General features: G+C 57.5%; 6 protein-coding genes across 6 annotated transcripts; 5 read left to right on the top strand and 1 right to left on the bottom strand.

Annotated features, from left to right (window-relative positions):
• Positions 1–463: 463 nt before the first annotated feature.
• On the top strand, positions 464–1,623 carry CHGG_04762 (uncharacterized protein; the record flags this gene model as incomplete). The annotated part of the gene is made up of 5 exons (XM_001223975.1): positions 464–541; positions 595–757; positions 814–1,021; positions 1,076–1,312; positions 1,377–1,623. The coding sequence occupies 5 exons, from the start codon at positions 464–466 to the stop codon at positions 1,621–1,623; spliced, it is 933 nt and encodes a 310-aa protein (XP_001223976.1).
• Positions 1,624–2,017: 394 nt separating this feature from the next.
• CHGG_04761 (uncharacterized protein) lies at positions 2,018–2,682 on the top strand (the record flags this gene model as incomplete). The annotated part of the gene is made up of 2 exons (XM_001223974.1): positions 2,018–2,187; positions 2,397–2,682. 2 exons carry the CDS (start codon positions 2,018–2,020, stop codon positions 2,680–2,682), a joined length of 456 nt encoding a protein of 151 aa, XP_001223975.1.
• A 1,090-nt stretch (positions 2,683–3,772) lies between these two features.
• CHGG_04760 (uncharacterized protein) lies at positions 3,773–4,230 on the top strand (the record flags this gene model as incomplete). Its single annotated transcript, XM_001223973.1, has 3 exons — positions 3,773–3,818; positions 3,873–3,903; positions 4,191–4,230. 3 exons carry the CDS (start codon positions 3,773–3,775, stop codon positions 4,228–4,230), a joined length of 117 nt encoding a protein of 38 aa, XP_001223974.1.
• Positions 4,231–6,622: 2,392 nt separating this feature from the next.
• On the top strand, positions 6,623–8,326 carry CHGG_04759 (uncharacterized protein; the record flags this gene model as incomplete). Its single annotated transcript, XM_001223972.1, has 1 exon — positions 6,623–8,326. The coding sequence occupies one exon, from the start codon at positions 6,623–6,625 to the stop codon at positions 8,324–8,326; it is 1,704 nt and encodes a 567-aa protein (XP_001223973.1).
• Positions 8,327–9,043: 717 nt separating this feature from the next.
• On the top strand, positions 9,044–10,573 carry CHGG_04758 (uncharacterized protein; the record flags this gene model as incomplete). The annotated part of the gene is made up of 1 exon (XM_001223971.1): positions 9,044–10,573. The coding sequence occupies one exon, from the start codon at positions 9,044–9,046 to the stop codon at positions 10,571–10,573; it is 1,530 nt and encodes a 509-aa protein (XP_001223972.1).
• Positions 10,574–10,931: 358 nt separating this feature from the next.
• On the bottom strand, positions 10,932–12,394 carry CHGG_04757 (uncharacterized protein; the record flags this gene model as incomplete). The annotated part of the gene is made up of 3 exons (XM_001223970.1): positions 10,932–11,333; positions 11,477–12,211; positions 12,266–12,394. The coding sequence occupies 3 exons, from the start codon at positions 12,392–12,394 to the stop codon at positions 10,932–10,934; spliced, it is 1,266 nt and encodes a 421-aa protein (XP_001223971.1).
• Between the last annotated feature and the right edge of the window lie 1,978 nt (positions 12,395–14,372).

The following is a 14,372-nucleotide window of genomic DNA, read 5'->3' as shown; positions in this document are numbered from 1 at the left end:
GGGCTCCAATGACCTCGCTGACGTCGGTCAGTCTCGAATTCTGGCATGTGGTGGGGCATCCCGGTCACATTGGCCCCCCTGGGGCAGGCAAGGGTGCCCGCTGGTTGCCGAACCATTTCAATTGGCTTCCAATCACGGCCATTCACCCCGCCAAAAATGCACCAGCCACATCCCACTTTCTTGCTCGTGCACGCGGCTGAATTTCTGGCCGGCTTCTGAAAATACTGCGGGCCCGATCGATGACTGTTCTTCGAGCTCAACTTCGACACATCCCGCATTCGAACCGATACCACGAAACCCCGAAGCCCACCGAGGATTCGACTTTGCTGTATTCCTACCCTCACAACCTTCAACCTCCCCATACTTTTACACACGATCCTCGCTCGGCGCACCTGCCTGATACCAACGAAACCACGCCCACATCCCACTTTTGCCCCGCCTGGGAACGGCACCCTCAAACAAGATGTCACTTTCAAACTGCCGGTTTTACGAGGAGAAATACCCTGAGATTGACTCCTTTGTGATGGTGAACGTAAAACAGGTTAGCATTTCTGCAGGACCATCGATACCCCCCACGGCGCTGACTGTCGCTAGATTGCGGACATGGGAGCCTACGTCAAGCTCCTCGAATACGATAACATCGACGGCATGATCCTGCTTTCCGAGCTTTCGAGGCGTCGTATCAGAAGTATCCAGAAGTTGATCCGTGTCGGTCGCAACGAGGTAGTCGTCGTGCTGCGTGTCGACAAGGAGAAAGGTTGGACCTCGCCGTCATCCACCTCGCGTTCCGCGCCATTGCTAAAGCGGGGTTAGGATACATCGATCTGTCGAAGCGCCGTGTTTCGCCCGAGGATATCGTACGCTGTGAGGAGCGGTACAACAAGAGCAAGATTGTGCACTCGATCATGAGGCACGTCGCCGAGAAGACGCAGACCCCGATTGAGACCCTCTATGAAACAATAGGGTGGCCGCTCAACAAGAAATACGGTCACGCGCTCGATGCTTTCAAGCTCTCAATAACGTATGTCTTGAGCTAGACCGTCGGAAAAGGCGTTTCACTAAGTTTTATGAATAGCAACCCTGACATCTGGACCGACATCAAGTTCCCAACCGACGCTGATGCCGAGGAGCTCAAATCCTATATCGGCAAGAAGCTCACTCCCCAGCCGACCAAGGTCCGCGCCGATATTGAAGTCACTTGCTTCGGCTACGAGGGCATCGATGCCATTAAGACCGCTTTGCGCACCGCTGAGGCCCGTAACACGGATGAGGCTCAGGTCAAGTGCCGGCTGGTTTCTCCCCCGCTCTATGTGTACGTGCTTGCCAATCGCCTCCCCGATGGTTCGACTGAGAGCTTAGTTGCTAATGTGCCCTAGTCTCACCAACACCTGCCTCGACAAGAACGCCGGAATTGCGCGGCTGGAAGAAGCCATCGTCGACGTCCGGACGAGCATCGAGTCGGCCGGCGGTAACCTTGTCGTCAAGATGGCGCCCAAGGCGGTCACCGAGTCGGATGATGCGGAACTCCAGGCCCTGATGGAGAAGCGCGAGCGCGAGAACGCCGAAGTCAGCGGCGACGAGAGTGTTAGCGAGAGCGACGACAACATCCCTGCAGCGGTTTAAGAATGCGCTGTTTTACAAGAATGGGCTGAGACAACAGGCGGTGATTCCGGTCCTGTTTCTCGTGGGACGACCAAATACCTCAACGAAAGAGGTTGCGGGACGGCGAGCGGGTATATCGGGACCATTGATTGATATGACTGGCGTCTTCGGATTTCAAAAGGTCAGATACGGTAGACATTACATCTAGCCAGGGCCGCGGGAAAGAAAAGGGAACGAAGTAATGCCTCTTACGAATATTCAGCCGCTTGATGTGATGTGTTCCTCGAATTATGTATCAATCGAGGTAGCCTCCCTCCTTATCGGCTTATCTTGACAGCCCCCTCCAAATTCACCACTTGCAATAATCCATCTCACCTTCAAATCACCACACCTCTCACATCACCACACAATTTCCATGGCGGCGCGATGGGCATGGGGATCCGTCGCCGGAGGAGGCGCGGCGCGGCGGTCTAAATTTCTCGGGCAAGTTTCAGACTACCTCATTCGCTATGCGACCTGGATCCCGCCGCTCATCTGGTTCAACGAATATGTGGCGCAGGTCACCTCCATTCACGGCCCATCCATGTATCCTTTTCTAAATTCACGATACCACGAATCACTGCGCCAGGATCTGTGTCTCGTTTGGAAGATGTATGCGCAGGAAGGGTTGAGAAGGGGGATGATAGTCACGTTCAAGTTAGTCTCACTCACTCTCCCCTTCCGGTTCATCCACCAGCTTGCGCACGCTATGATAGAACACACACGTATTAACCACCCCCCTCCCCCTCCCCAAGAAGCCCTCACGACCCCAACAAAACCACCGTCAAGCGCATCATCGGCCTACCCGGCGACGTCATCAAAACCAAGCCGCCGTACCACTACGAGCACGCCGTCGTGCCCGAGGGCCACATCTGGGTCGAGGGCGACGGCGACAAGAGCCTCGACAGCAACCACTACGGACCCATCTCGGCGAGGCTGGTCACCGGCCGTGTTACCCACATCCTGTCGCCGTGGGAGAGGGCGGGGCGCGTGAGGTGGTGGGAGCACCCTTTGAGGACGGGTGTGCATAGAGCGGCGTAGCCCGGTAGCCCGGGTGGGGGTGGGGTGTGTTATGAGAGTGCTGTTTTGCTTGCGTGTGGTGGGGTTGGTGAGAGTGGGGTTACGGATGAGTTGGGTTGGAAAGTGGCGGGGCAAAGGGATAGGGTTGTATGATAACTTTCAAGCTGTATGTACATATAAAGTTGGGAGTAGGGCTATACATTCGATGGGTAGCCGGCGCAATCATAAAATACCCGGTTTCTTGCTGGTTCGTACCCCTCGTTAACCTCATCGGCAAGACGATACGCAGATTGAAATTCGTAGTTGCCCGTCTAGGGTTGGTCTCAGGCACGTCAGGGTTATTGCTGGAACTTCAAAACGCCACGCACGGACCACAGACCTGCCGTAAAAACGCTTCGGACCGGCAAAGCCGCCCAGAAATTTAAACTTCGAATTATTTGCGCTGCGGTACGCCGGAAAATCCACACGGCGTGACGCCATAACCTGAAAAACTTTGGTTGCTGCCCGGGCGGCGCTACCCTCTTATTCTCTTCCCTCCGGGGCGATGGTGCTCGGCTTCGAGACGGCCACACGCACCCCGTCGACTGTCTTGCCCTCGCCCTCGCCCTCTTCGCACAGCGTCGTCAGCACCGTCCCCGTCCCGGACCTCGACGGTCGACATGAGGATCACGCGCATACCTTGTCGCAGCCCGTCGCCACCACCACCATCGGAACCGAATCGTCTCGCGCTCAGACTAATATGAGATCACAAGATGGAGAAGTCGAAGGGCGCCCGCCTTATCTGCACGTGGGTCAACCTGATTCCATGTCTGCCGCCGCCCCGCCCGGACTGCCCGCTGACCGCATACCGCAACTATAGTGCATGCTTGCTGGAGGGCTGGGTGGTTCTACCGGCGATATGCTCATGCATTCGCTCGACACAGTTAAGACACGGCAACAAGGCGACCCCCATATTCCGCCGAGATACACATCGCTAGGCTCGTCCTACCTCAAGATTTTTCGAGACGAGGGGATACGGCGAGGACTCTACGGAGGCTGGATACCGGCCCTCGCTGGTTCATTCCCGGCGACCTGCTTTTTCTTCGGCAGCTACGAGTGGAGCAAGCGGCAGATGCTCGAACGCGGCGTCCAGCCCCATCTGGCCTATCTGGTAGCTGGTTAGTAGCCAACCTCACAATCGGGATTTCGTTTTTTGACAGCATTTTGTCTAGGTTTCATCGGCGACCTGGCAGCGTCCACCGTGTACGTGCCATCAGAGGTGGTCAAGACACGCCTACAGCTGCAAGGGCGACACAACAACCCGTATTTTGCGTCGGGGTATAACTACAAAGGCACGACTCATGCCGTGAGGACAATCGTCCGAACTGAGGGTTTATCGGCGCTATTTTACGGCTACGGTGCTACTTTATGGCGCGACTTGCCATTCTCGGCACTTCAGTTTATGTTCTACGAACAAGCACAAAGTTGGGCACACCAATGGCAAGGGAGCCGCGATATTGGGTGGCACATGGAGCTCCTGACAGGGGCAGCGGCTGGTGGCCTCGCCGGCACAATAACATGCCCCCTTGACGTCGTCAAGACGAGACTTCAGACTCAAGTCCATCCGGAAGCCGGAGGGCTCAGCCCGGCGCCAGCCGATCCGCCAAGTTCAGGAACGGCCAAGGAAGGGCACTCCGCTAGGGCGGTCTCTGAGACGGCCCAGCAAAAGCTCCAAAAGCGGTTGATATCAACGTCTTCGCCCTCAACTCATACACCCAAACCAGGGGCCGTCACTCTTCAAACCTCGTCCATGATTATGGGCCTCAGATTAATTTACAGAACCGAAGGTGTTGCGGGGTGGTTTAGAGGCGTGGGGCCACGAGCTGCTTGGACAAGCATCCAGAGCGGGTGCATGCTATTCCTCTACCAGTCCATTCTGCGCAGGCTAGAGGCGTACATGCCCATGGAGCGGCGCGAGCTTGTCTAGTGATGCGAATCTAGCAAGACAGCGTCGATATATTGTGTATATAGACCATTTGTACTATTGTTGTGTTCGATATCGGGGCTTGGGGAGGCAATCTGGGAGGGCGTTGGGTGTCGGCTGGATAGATACATGCTAGAGCTAGATGTGTATATGTACGAATCTTCATTCCTCCATTTTTGTCTCAATGAGACCCAGATTTCGGGCGAAGACCATCAAACAGATCTAGATAGGAAATCTAGACTACCTTATGCATCTATCCCAAACATTGAAATTTGCTTTAATGCGGAGTCTAAGCCTTGGCTCTCCCGCCATCCCGACCCAAACCGCGATTGGCCCAAAGCTACTGTGGGGTTCCAGAGTTCCATGTGCTGCTTGCACCATCCCACTCGGCCCAGAAAATGGTAGTGGAGCTCAATCGAATGATTGATGCAATGGACGACTGACGGCCGATAACCTGACTACTAAATACACGCGACTAGGGAACCCCGCGACCCCGAAATGCCCTGACGAGATGGAACCGCAACAACAGGGCCGCCATGTCATCTTCGCTTCCTGTTCCCTCCAAAGCGGCCTTGACGGCCCTGCGAGGACTCCTCGTCGGCACCTCCTGCACCCTCGCCGTGCTCGCCGAGGACCGCCGACGAAAAATCAATAATGCGGTGCGCGCGATCGAGAATGGCGAGAGAATCAAGTCGGCCAGGGGATACCGCGCGGGGGCTGCCACGCTCGCCGTGGCCATGGAAGAGGAAGCCCTGTGGGATTCGCGGTTTGGGCCGGTAACCGACTTTGGGTTGGAGATGCATCGGCATGATCATATCGGGAAGGGATCAGGGGAAGGGGGGAGCCAACTATCTCGATGGTGGGATGGGGAAAATAGGGCTGGAGCTCCGGCAAAGCCGACGAAAACGGCCTCGGTGGAGGGCCAAGGGGTTGTGGCATCGGGGCAGAGCAACGCCAGCAAACCCACGAATAAAGTCTCGGATACGCAAGCTGGACAACTCGCCAACCCCCCGCAACGCGGTCAAATTCAGCCTCTTCCCAAGTTGACTGGGCCACTCAAATCTGCCCCAAGCTGGGCGGCGATGAGCACCGAGACGATCAAATCATACGTGTTCCCCAGCAATGACGACATTGTGGTCCAAATACACGAAGCTTGCAACACCAAAAATTCTCTCCAACTTGGCGCCGCATTGAGGATACTCCTCGAAGCGATGGACCACAAACTTGCCCCGGGAAATTTGAACCGGCCTTGGATCGAGGCCACCGCGCGACTTTGCCGGACATGTCAGGAGGAAGGGCGGCTGGACGATGCCGCGAGGCTTCTTGATCGAATAATCTCCCGGGGGCCGTTACAGGAGAGTGACTATGTTGACCATGAGCCCTTCCCGCTGATCGAGTCGTTGCTCGCACGGGCAGAACTGAACCAGCAAGCGCAAGATGCCTACGTGGCAGATATCGACACTGCTCTCAACTTGTTTGTCCCGAAATTCGTCGAAAGGCCAAGGGGTGCGAATCATCGGGTATACACCCTCGGGCGGACGCTCCTCGACCTGTGTTTCTCAAAAAAACGGCTCCAGAGGGTCTTCGGCGTTTATTGGCGATGCATCTTATCTGCGGATGGCAGTGAGAACGACCTGGGCGTCGTGGTTTCTTCACAATCTCTACGAGACTGGAGACTATGCGTCTGTTGTCAAGTTCTTTATCAAAACTTTCTTGCAGTCCTCTCCAACGAAAAGTTCGTTCAATGCCGTTGGGGATATCGTCGTCGAAAGCGTCGAACGCGCCCACGGACACAGGCCAGAAGAGGTCTTGGACACACTGCAGGGTGTTTGTGCCAGCTTCGAAAATACAAGGCTGTATCCGGACTGGGTCGCGAGACTTTTGTTATCACACTGGAAGAAGCACAAAAAGTTCGAAGAGATCGAGGCCATGTTTGAAAAACTTCAAACTCCTCGCTTGAGGGATTCCGTGTTCCGCTCACGCAACCTCTATCGCGTTATGGTTGAGCTGGCCTTTGAAACGGGTCAGGAGGCCAAGGCCAACTCGTATTTTACCCTCGCCATCTCGCAGCACCGTGCTCTGGCGTCGGATGTTAAGCTACTTGGCGTTATTGCCCGTTTTCATGCCGCAGACGGTGACTGGGAAGCTGTACGCGCTGATTTCGAAGCAATGGAGCAAAATAGGAAAGCAAGTCGGCAAGTCTACGGCCAGGTCTTTGTCCCAGTGCTCAAATCGTACGCCGAAACGCATACGGTCCGGGAGACGGAGGCGTTTCTCAGATTCTATATCGACGAGCTGGAGGTGCCGTTAACCAGCTTCATGGTTACCGTCATGGCCAAACAGTACGCGGCCATCCGCGACGTCAACTCGTTGATTGCCTGGCTCGACTACTGCAGTCAAGCAGATTTTCGCGTTGATGCTGCCTTCACCAACGCCATTCTGGTGAGGTGCCGAAGACAGTGGAACTTCCCGTTCCGGGATCTCCGCACGCTCTTCCGGAAACTCCAGGCCCTGAACCCGGACTGTATAGACAAGCACACGGAGCAAATCATGGCCGACGCTGCGTTGTCGGATTCCAAATACGGCGGCAAGGCGGCGAGAGGGCGGCTGCTCTCATTGCACATAGAACTCCCTACCCCGCCCAGCCGGAGCAAATATGTCCAGGTTGAGGATATCATATTCGCCATGAAGATGGCACTGCGAAACGGCGCACCCCGTCGCGCTACGCAAATCTACCAACGGGCTGTCCACTCCAATATGCCCTTCTCCCCACACGCTCTACAACTCGCCGTACAGGCACACCTAACCTGGGCACCCGCCGATTTCAGCGGTGCATACACCCTCCTCCGAAAGGCCCAAGCCAAAGGCGAAGACATCACCCAAACAATCAACTACCTCCTCGCCAAACAACTCACCAGCATCACCTCCCGCGCCGCCGGCCCGGAACAAGCCAACGCCCTCATCCAAGAAACCCTCACCCACTACCACCAAGCCAACATCCGCATTACCGAGACCTCCCTGCACCGCGCCGCCAGCCTCTGCCTCGCCGCCGGCCACCCCCGCGGCGCCATCCACTACGCCCTCAGCGCCGCCAGCGAGCGCCGCGCCGCGCCCTGCTTCAACCTGCAGAACTTCAAGCTCTTGCTCGCCGCCTACGCCGACCTGCTCGACGCCGACGCCCTGCGCGATACCATCTCCCGCGGGCTTGGTAGCTTCTATAGGGAAGATGGCGCGTGTCGTACGGCGCTGAGGCAGGCGCGTGCGAGGGTGGGGCGGTCGCAGGCTGCTGCCATTGGTGGTAGTAGTAGTAGTAGTGGTGGTGGTGGTGGTGTGGGGGGGGCGTCTTCCCTGGAGGAGAGGAAGATGCGGGCGAGGGCAGTGGTGGATGAGGGGATCAGGCGGGTTGTGCAAGCGAGGCGGGAACTGAGGGAGGAAGGGAAGCTGCTGGAGGCGGAGGCGGTGAGGATTATGAGGAGGGCTGCGCTGGATGCGGGGAGGGAGGAGGTGGATTTTGCGGAGGTGCCGTGGTTGGGTGGGAGGAAGAAGATGGAGGGTGCTCCTGCTGCCGGTGGTGGTGGAGGTCATGGTCATGGTGAAAGGGGCAGGGTTGAGGGGGTGGAAGATGGCGTTGATGATTTTTACGGGGATTTGGAACGGATATTGCTAGAGGCTCCCCCTCAGACGGCGGTTGAAGCTTTCTAGGTGGGCGGGCGGTATGGAATCAGGGGTACGAAATGCTTAGACCAAAAGGAATGTGCCTGGGACGGCATTGGACAATTCTCACAAGACCAGATCCCGGCCATTGACAATGTAAAAAGTACTTACCATGTATTATTTGTACACAAAAAAAGTTTATTCCAATGGGGTACGTAAGGTTGGTTTTCTGCAGTCGTCAACAGCAACAGGCCACCGCTGTTCTCCCACGCTTGGCCATCGCCTGACATGTGAATTTTACAGCCAGAATCTCAGGGGTAGTTCCCACAAAAGCCCCTGCGCAGCGCCCTTGATTGGCTTTGACAAGGGTCCGCGCCAACGCGGTGCCTGCCGCATGGGACGATTCTTGGGGGACACTGGCCTCAAATAATTTCAGTCTCGAGAACGGGGACACGCAATCGAACCGGAAGGATCCCATTTTGCATCGTAAGTCGATTTGGTGGCCTGCTAAAAGGGCAGGAGATCCACAGCGATTGGCTTTTTGGTCTTATACCCTTCGTTTGTCAGGAATCGAGGAAGAGGTCTCGTCTCACTCAGCAATTAACTTTCTTCAACGAACACACGGCACGAATAACGACGACGAGTTCTTGCTGGCCTCCTCCTACACATCCCCGCAAAACTTGACCTCGAAACCTCGCGAAACGCCGACGTAATCAAACCCGAACAAACACAGACCCGTATCCACACACTCACACTTGCACAACCATGGCGGGCGTGGCCGATTCCGAGGCCGCCCGCAACGTCGAGCGGCGCGAGCAACACCACGAAGCCGACATCGTCGTGGTCGGCGCGGGAATCTTTGGGTGTGCGGCGGCCTTCGCCCTTGCTAACCAGGGCCGCAGTGTCATCCTGCTCGAGCGCTGGATGCACGAGCCGGACCGCATCGTCGGCGAGCTGCTACAACCCGGCGGCGTCGACGCGCTGCGGAAACTGGGGCTAGAACACTGCCTCGAGGACATCGATGCCGTACCGTGCCAAGGGTACCATGTTATCTTGAGGGGGCAGGAGACATCGTTCTTATACCCGCCGCTCACGGGGGATGGGGAGGTGATTGTGGGGGCCGGGCAGAGGAAGGAGGTGAATGAATATGCGAATGGGGATGTTAAGGAGCCCGTCAGGCCCGAGGGCAAATGTTTTCACCACGGGAGGTTCATCATGCAGCTGCGCAAGGCGTGCATAGCGCACCCGAATATCAGCGTCTTCGAGACCGAGGTCACGGCGACCATCAAGGGCGAACACAGCGATGCCGTGCTTGGGGTACGTACCCGGACGAAGGACCCAGCAACGGGCAACAAGACTCCCGACTGCTTTTTTGGGCAGCTCACCATCATCGCGGACGGCTATAACTCCATCTTCCGCGAGGAACTCCTCGGCACGACCCCTCGCGTCCGCAGCAAATTCTACGCCCTCGAACTCATCGACTGCCCCTTCCCACCCGCCTACCACGGTCACGTCGTGATCGGCGAGCAATCCCTCGCCCTCCTCTACCAAATCGGCACACACGAAACCCGCGCCCTCATCGACATCCCCACAAACCACCCCGCCGCTACCCCCAAAGCCGGCGGAGCACGCGGCTTCATCGAGAACATCGTCCTCCCCTCGCTCCCTCCCCACGTGCAACCCAGCGTGCGCGCCGCCCTCGCCGACGGCAAGATCCCCAAAAGCATGCCCAACTCGTGGCTGCCCTCCACCAAACAAACGCACCACGACGGCGTGATCATCCTCGGCGACGCCCACAACATGCGGCACCCCCTCACCGGCGGCGGCATGACGGTCGCCTTCAACGACGCGGTCCTGCTCTCCAGCTTACTCTCCCCGACCCAGATCCCCACGCTCACGCACCACGCCGCCGTGCACCGCGCCATGGCGACCTTCTACTGGCGGCGCAAGAGCCTGACGGGCATCATCAACGTGCTGGCGCAGGCGCTGTACAGCCTGTTCGCGGCCGACGACTGGCAGCTGCGCGCCCTGCAGCGCGGCTGCTTCCGGTACTTCCAGGACGGCGTCACCGACGAGCCGGTGGCCATGCTGGGCGGGGTGCTGCGCCGGCCGCTGACGCTCGCCCGGCATTTCTTCACCGTCGCCTTCTTGTCCATCCGCCTGCATACCGTGGCGTTGTGTGGGGGGTCGGTGCTGGGGTGGCTGAAGTTGCCGCTGGCGATGGTGCACGCGGTGATGATTCTGTGGACGGCGTGCGTGGTGTTTTTGCCGGTTCTATGGGCTGAGTCGTTGTGAAAGGGGGGGGATGGAATTAGGGGATGGGGGATGAGAGATGATGATGGGGTGGTGGAGGAAGGTGTAAAAGGGGGGGCGGTGGGTTTAAAATTCGCTGTATCATGCTGTTGTTTCGCTCGGACTCTGTCGGGGTTCGGTTATGCGTAGTAGATCTTTGGTAATGGTAATGAGAGACGGTTGCATACGATGAGAATGAACTTGGCATTGATGTGTTGTATATGCTGTTGCCGTGGACACACACAGAAAGAATGAAAGGGAGAGAGAGAGAGCAGCCAGTTAGCAGTTTCTAACTCATCTTACTATTCTATCCTATCTTCCCGACAAACTGCTTAGACGACCCCCTCCACCCTCCAACCCATCATGTCAACCGCCTCCGATAGACCCCCAACATCCAGCTCGCCCTCAGCACAGCCAACCCAATGGCCATGCGCACGCTGTCCTGCACCAAACTCATCTTGCTCCCGTCGACCTCGTGCCAGCCGACGGGTACCTCGGCGACCTTGATGCCGTAGCTGGTGCCGATGACGGAGCCGTCGCTGGCCAGGACGGGGGTGGCCGGGGCCGACTCGGCGAGCATGAGCATCTCGATGTCGAAAATCCAACCCTCGGCGTGCATGTAGGGCACGATGTGCGGCAGGGCGGCCCGCGAGAAGAGTTTGAAGCCGCACTGCGTGTCGCGGATGCGTGATGTTGCGGGAGGGGTGAGGATCGTGAGCACGAAGTGGAAAGACCGCATTAGGAAATTGCGGATGGCGGAGCGCTGTTCCAGGGGGTTAGTACCTAGGTAATCAAGAGTAAACAAAGGGGCCGGAGGGGGGGGGAACATGCCTTGACGACGGCCTCGCTGCCGACCAAATGCGCCCTGCTCCCGATCGCCACCCCACGGTTGGACCCGTCCACTACATCCTCGCACCCCTCAATCAACTTGCCCAGGTCGCTAAACCGGCTCGCGCCGTCGGCATCGGCAAACACGGCGTACTTCCCCCGCACGTGGCGCAAGCCGTGGGTGACGGCGCCGCCCTTGCCGCGGTTCTTTGCGAGCTTGACCACCCGCAGGATGTCGTGCAGCCCGTGCTTGCGGGCGAAAGAGAGCGCGACTTCGACGGTGCGGTCGCGGCTGCCGTCGTCGACGATCAGAATCTCGTAGCCTGAAGGCTGCGGCGGCTCGGATGGTCCTCGGGCGGTGCCGGGAGGGGATGTGGAGGTCGAGGTGTCAGGCTTGAAGACCAAGCGGTGCGGCGTCGTGGCGCGTTTGCCCTTCTTGCCGCCCTTCTCGGCGGATCGCTCCTGACGCTCGGGTTGGAGGAATTGGTTGTTGGGGCGGCCGAATTGTTGGTCTAGATATTCGACCATTTCTTCCAGGGCGGCGGTGATGCGGGCTTCTTCGTTGTAGGCTGGGACCACCACGCTCATTTCCACCTCGGCCGGCTCGATCGCCCCTTGGTCGGGGACGGGAAAGCCGGCAGGGATTGTTGAGTACTCTTCACTGAGCTTCCCCTCGGCATGCCAGCGATCGTACCAACAGGCGAGCGGGCGTGGGGAGCTGGCAGTGCCATCGGGGTTCGTGGTGATGTAGGTTTTCTCGGAGGGGTAGGAGAGTCGCGGTTTCGGGGCAACAAGGTGGAGGAGAATGTAGACCTGGCAAGAGCCGGTTAGCCGATAGAACCGAGTGCTTTGCCATGAGTAACTTACGCAAAAAATGCCCAATCCAAAAAGCGGGAGAACCACAGCCAACAAAAAGTAAAAGGGCCTTTCCGAGGCGGTTGCCCACAAGAGCCAGACCAGCTGCTCCAGCGATTCAACTACGCCATCGGCCGCCATGGCTGGCGCGTGGGGGAGAAAAGGCAGCGGTAATACCGCATGCAAATGTGAGCTTCAGGGCGGGAGCGTGGACGTCATGGGAGACTTGGGGCGATCTAGGCGCATGTCGATGTCAAGTTGATAGTAGTTCCCACAATTCGCGAGGCTGCAGCTTTCGATGATGCCACGAAAGCGTTGAACATGTGGCTTGCAAGGCTGGCGAATCAAATGGAGCTACCCCTGTCGATCTTGGCAGCTCTCCACCCCAGCTCGAAAGGTGGGTCCATCTTTCATTCCCATCGCAAGGCGCATCTCAATTCAAGCCAAGGAAGCTGCCTGAGACAATTCTATCTAAGTTTCTACTTCTTCTTGTGCATAGAGTAAATACATATTTTGGTAGCCCTCCTCCCTAAAAGCAGTTCAGTTTCACGTCCTCTATCAAGCTAAGAGCAGATAAGGAAATCAATGCCTGCAGTCAGTCGGTGAGAATTACAACTTGCTGCTTGCCATCAGTTAGCGCGCCCAGCATTTCGTATAGCACCGTCTCTTCTATTTTTACCTTTGCGTTTTTCTCTCATCCTTCTCCGGTACAGCTTCACACACACCCAACACGGTATCCCCCGAGCCGGGCCGAGACCGAGCCACGCCGGCCTTGTTGCTGTTGACCCCAAACTCGTGCCTCCCAGCTGGCTCCAGGTCAGCCTCCAAGGCGCCGATGCAGAAGGAGGCGTAAAGTGCCCAATCCGACCTCGTCCCCTCAGATGCAGGCCGGGCAGCATGCAGCTTCTGGGTATTGACGGTGACCGTGAAGTGCATGCGGGGAAGAGGCAGAAGAATGCGACCCTATCCTATCATTTATTCATTATTGCAACGTGGAAACCGCTGTCAGCTGAGCCATGTTCAATGGTACTGTTCCCTTCTGTGGCGCTTCCCTGACGGACCTTCAAGGGTCTGAGATCATGGTGTAACCCAAGATTGCGGAGGTCGTGTCGAGCGTTTGCTGTATCCCGGTTGTCGATCGACACGAGCTGCCCGCGTGTCAAGGTTGGGGTATCACGATGGGAAAATGCTCACAAGCTCTGTTTCGGAATATGAAATGCAAACTCGAGACCTCCAACAAGTCCACCAGCCCTTCTTCCACTCATGAGGCTCCATCGGCGGCCACGCAATGCGACAATGCAACTGGGCCCACGCAATGCATCTCTCGTCCGGTTCGGGTAGCCCTTCGCGAGTGGCTAGCCGTTCTGAGGCAGATGCCAACGCCGTGGCAGGAGGACCGGTCCAGGCCCCAATCTTCAACGTTGGAGGGCGGGGAGCTCAACCCTCAATGTCCGGAGTGGTTCCATTCGGGTCGTGATGCTACTGTGCCCACAGCAAGCCGTCCGCGATACATCGGCGATAATCCCGAGCGGGCGGCTGAGAGGGAGCGCACCTCCCACGATTTGCATGATCTGATGATGTTGAGAAGTGGAGACAGAACCGCGTTCAGAAGGTTACGGTTTCGAGAACTTCTCCCAGCCACCCATCCCTTGCGTCGATCCTTTATGTCCCCGCCCATGAACCACCACCCTCTTTCCGTTTGTCAGAAATCTCTCTCTACACCAAAAAGACGGGATAGGAATCCACAGACGGCATGTCCGGGCCCGTCTCCTGTAATTTCACCACTCTCCCGTCACCAGGTTATCCTAGCCGGCGCCCGGGTCCCTAAAACCGAGTGATCACTTGTGGGGGCGTATCATGCACCACATATGTATGATGAAGTACCAGAGATCAATCACTCCGAGAGCGCCATGGCGTCCAAACCTCAAGTGGGCCCCTACCATCAAGCAGTGAGCTGTCAGGTCCAAGGCCCCAAAAACCTGCATGCTTGGCTCCTTAGCGGACCACAGCTCCCCAAACACTGGACCTGCCTCAGCCCTGAAACAAGCCCATCCCCTCCCCGCCTCTGAACCAGCACGCGGTCCAAGCACAGGGGAACCGGCGGCACAGGGACGGCGAG

This window comes from Chaetomium globosum, genomic scaffold, assembly GCF_000143365.1.
Source record: "Chaetomium globosum CBS 148.51 scaffold_4 genomic scaffold, whole genome shotgun sequence".
Taxonomy (NCBI): Eukaryota; Fungi; Ascomycota; class Sordariomycetes; order Sordariales; family Chaetomiaceae; genus Chaetomium; species Chaetomium globosum.
The sequence above is the reverse complement of the archived record's forward strand: the minus strand, read 5'-3'. Positions and strand labels throughout refer to the sequence as shown.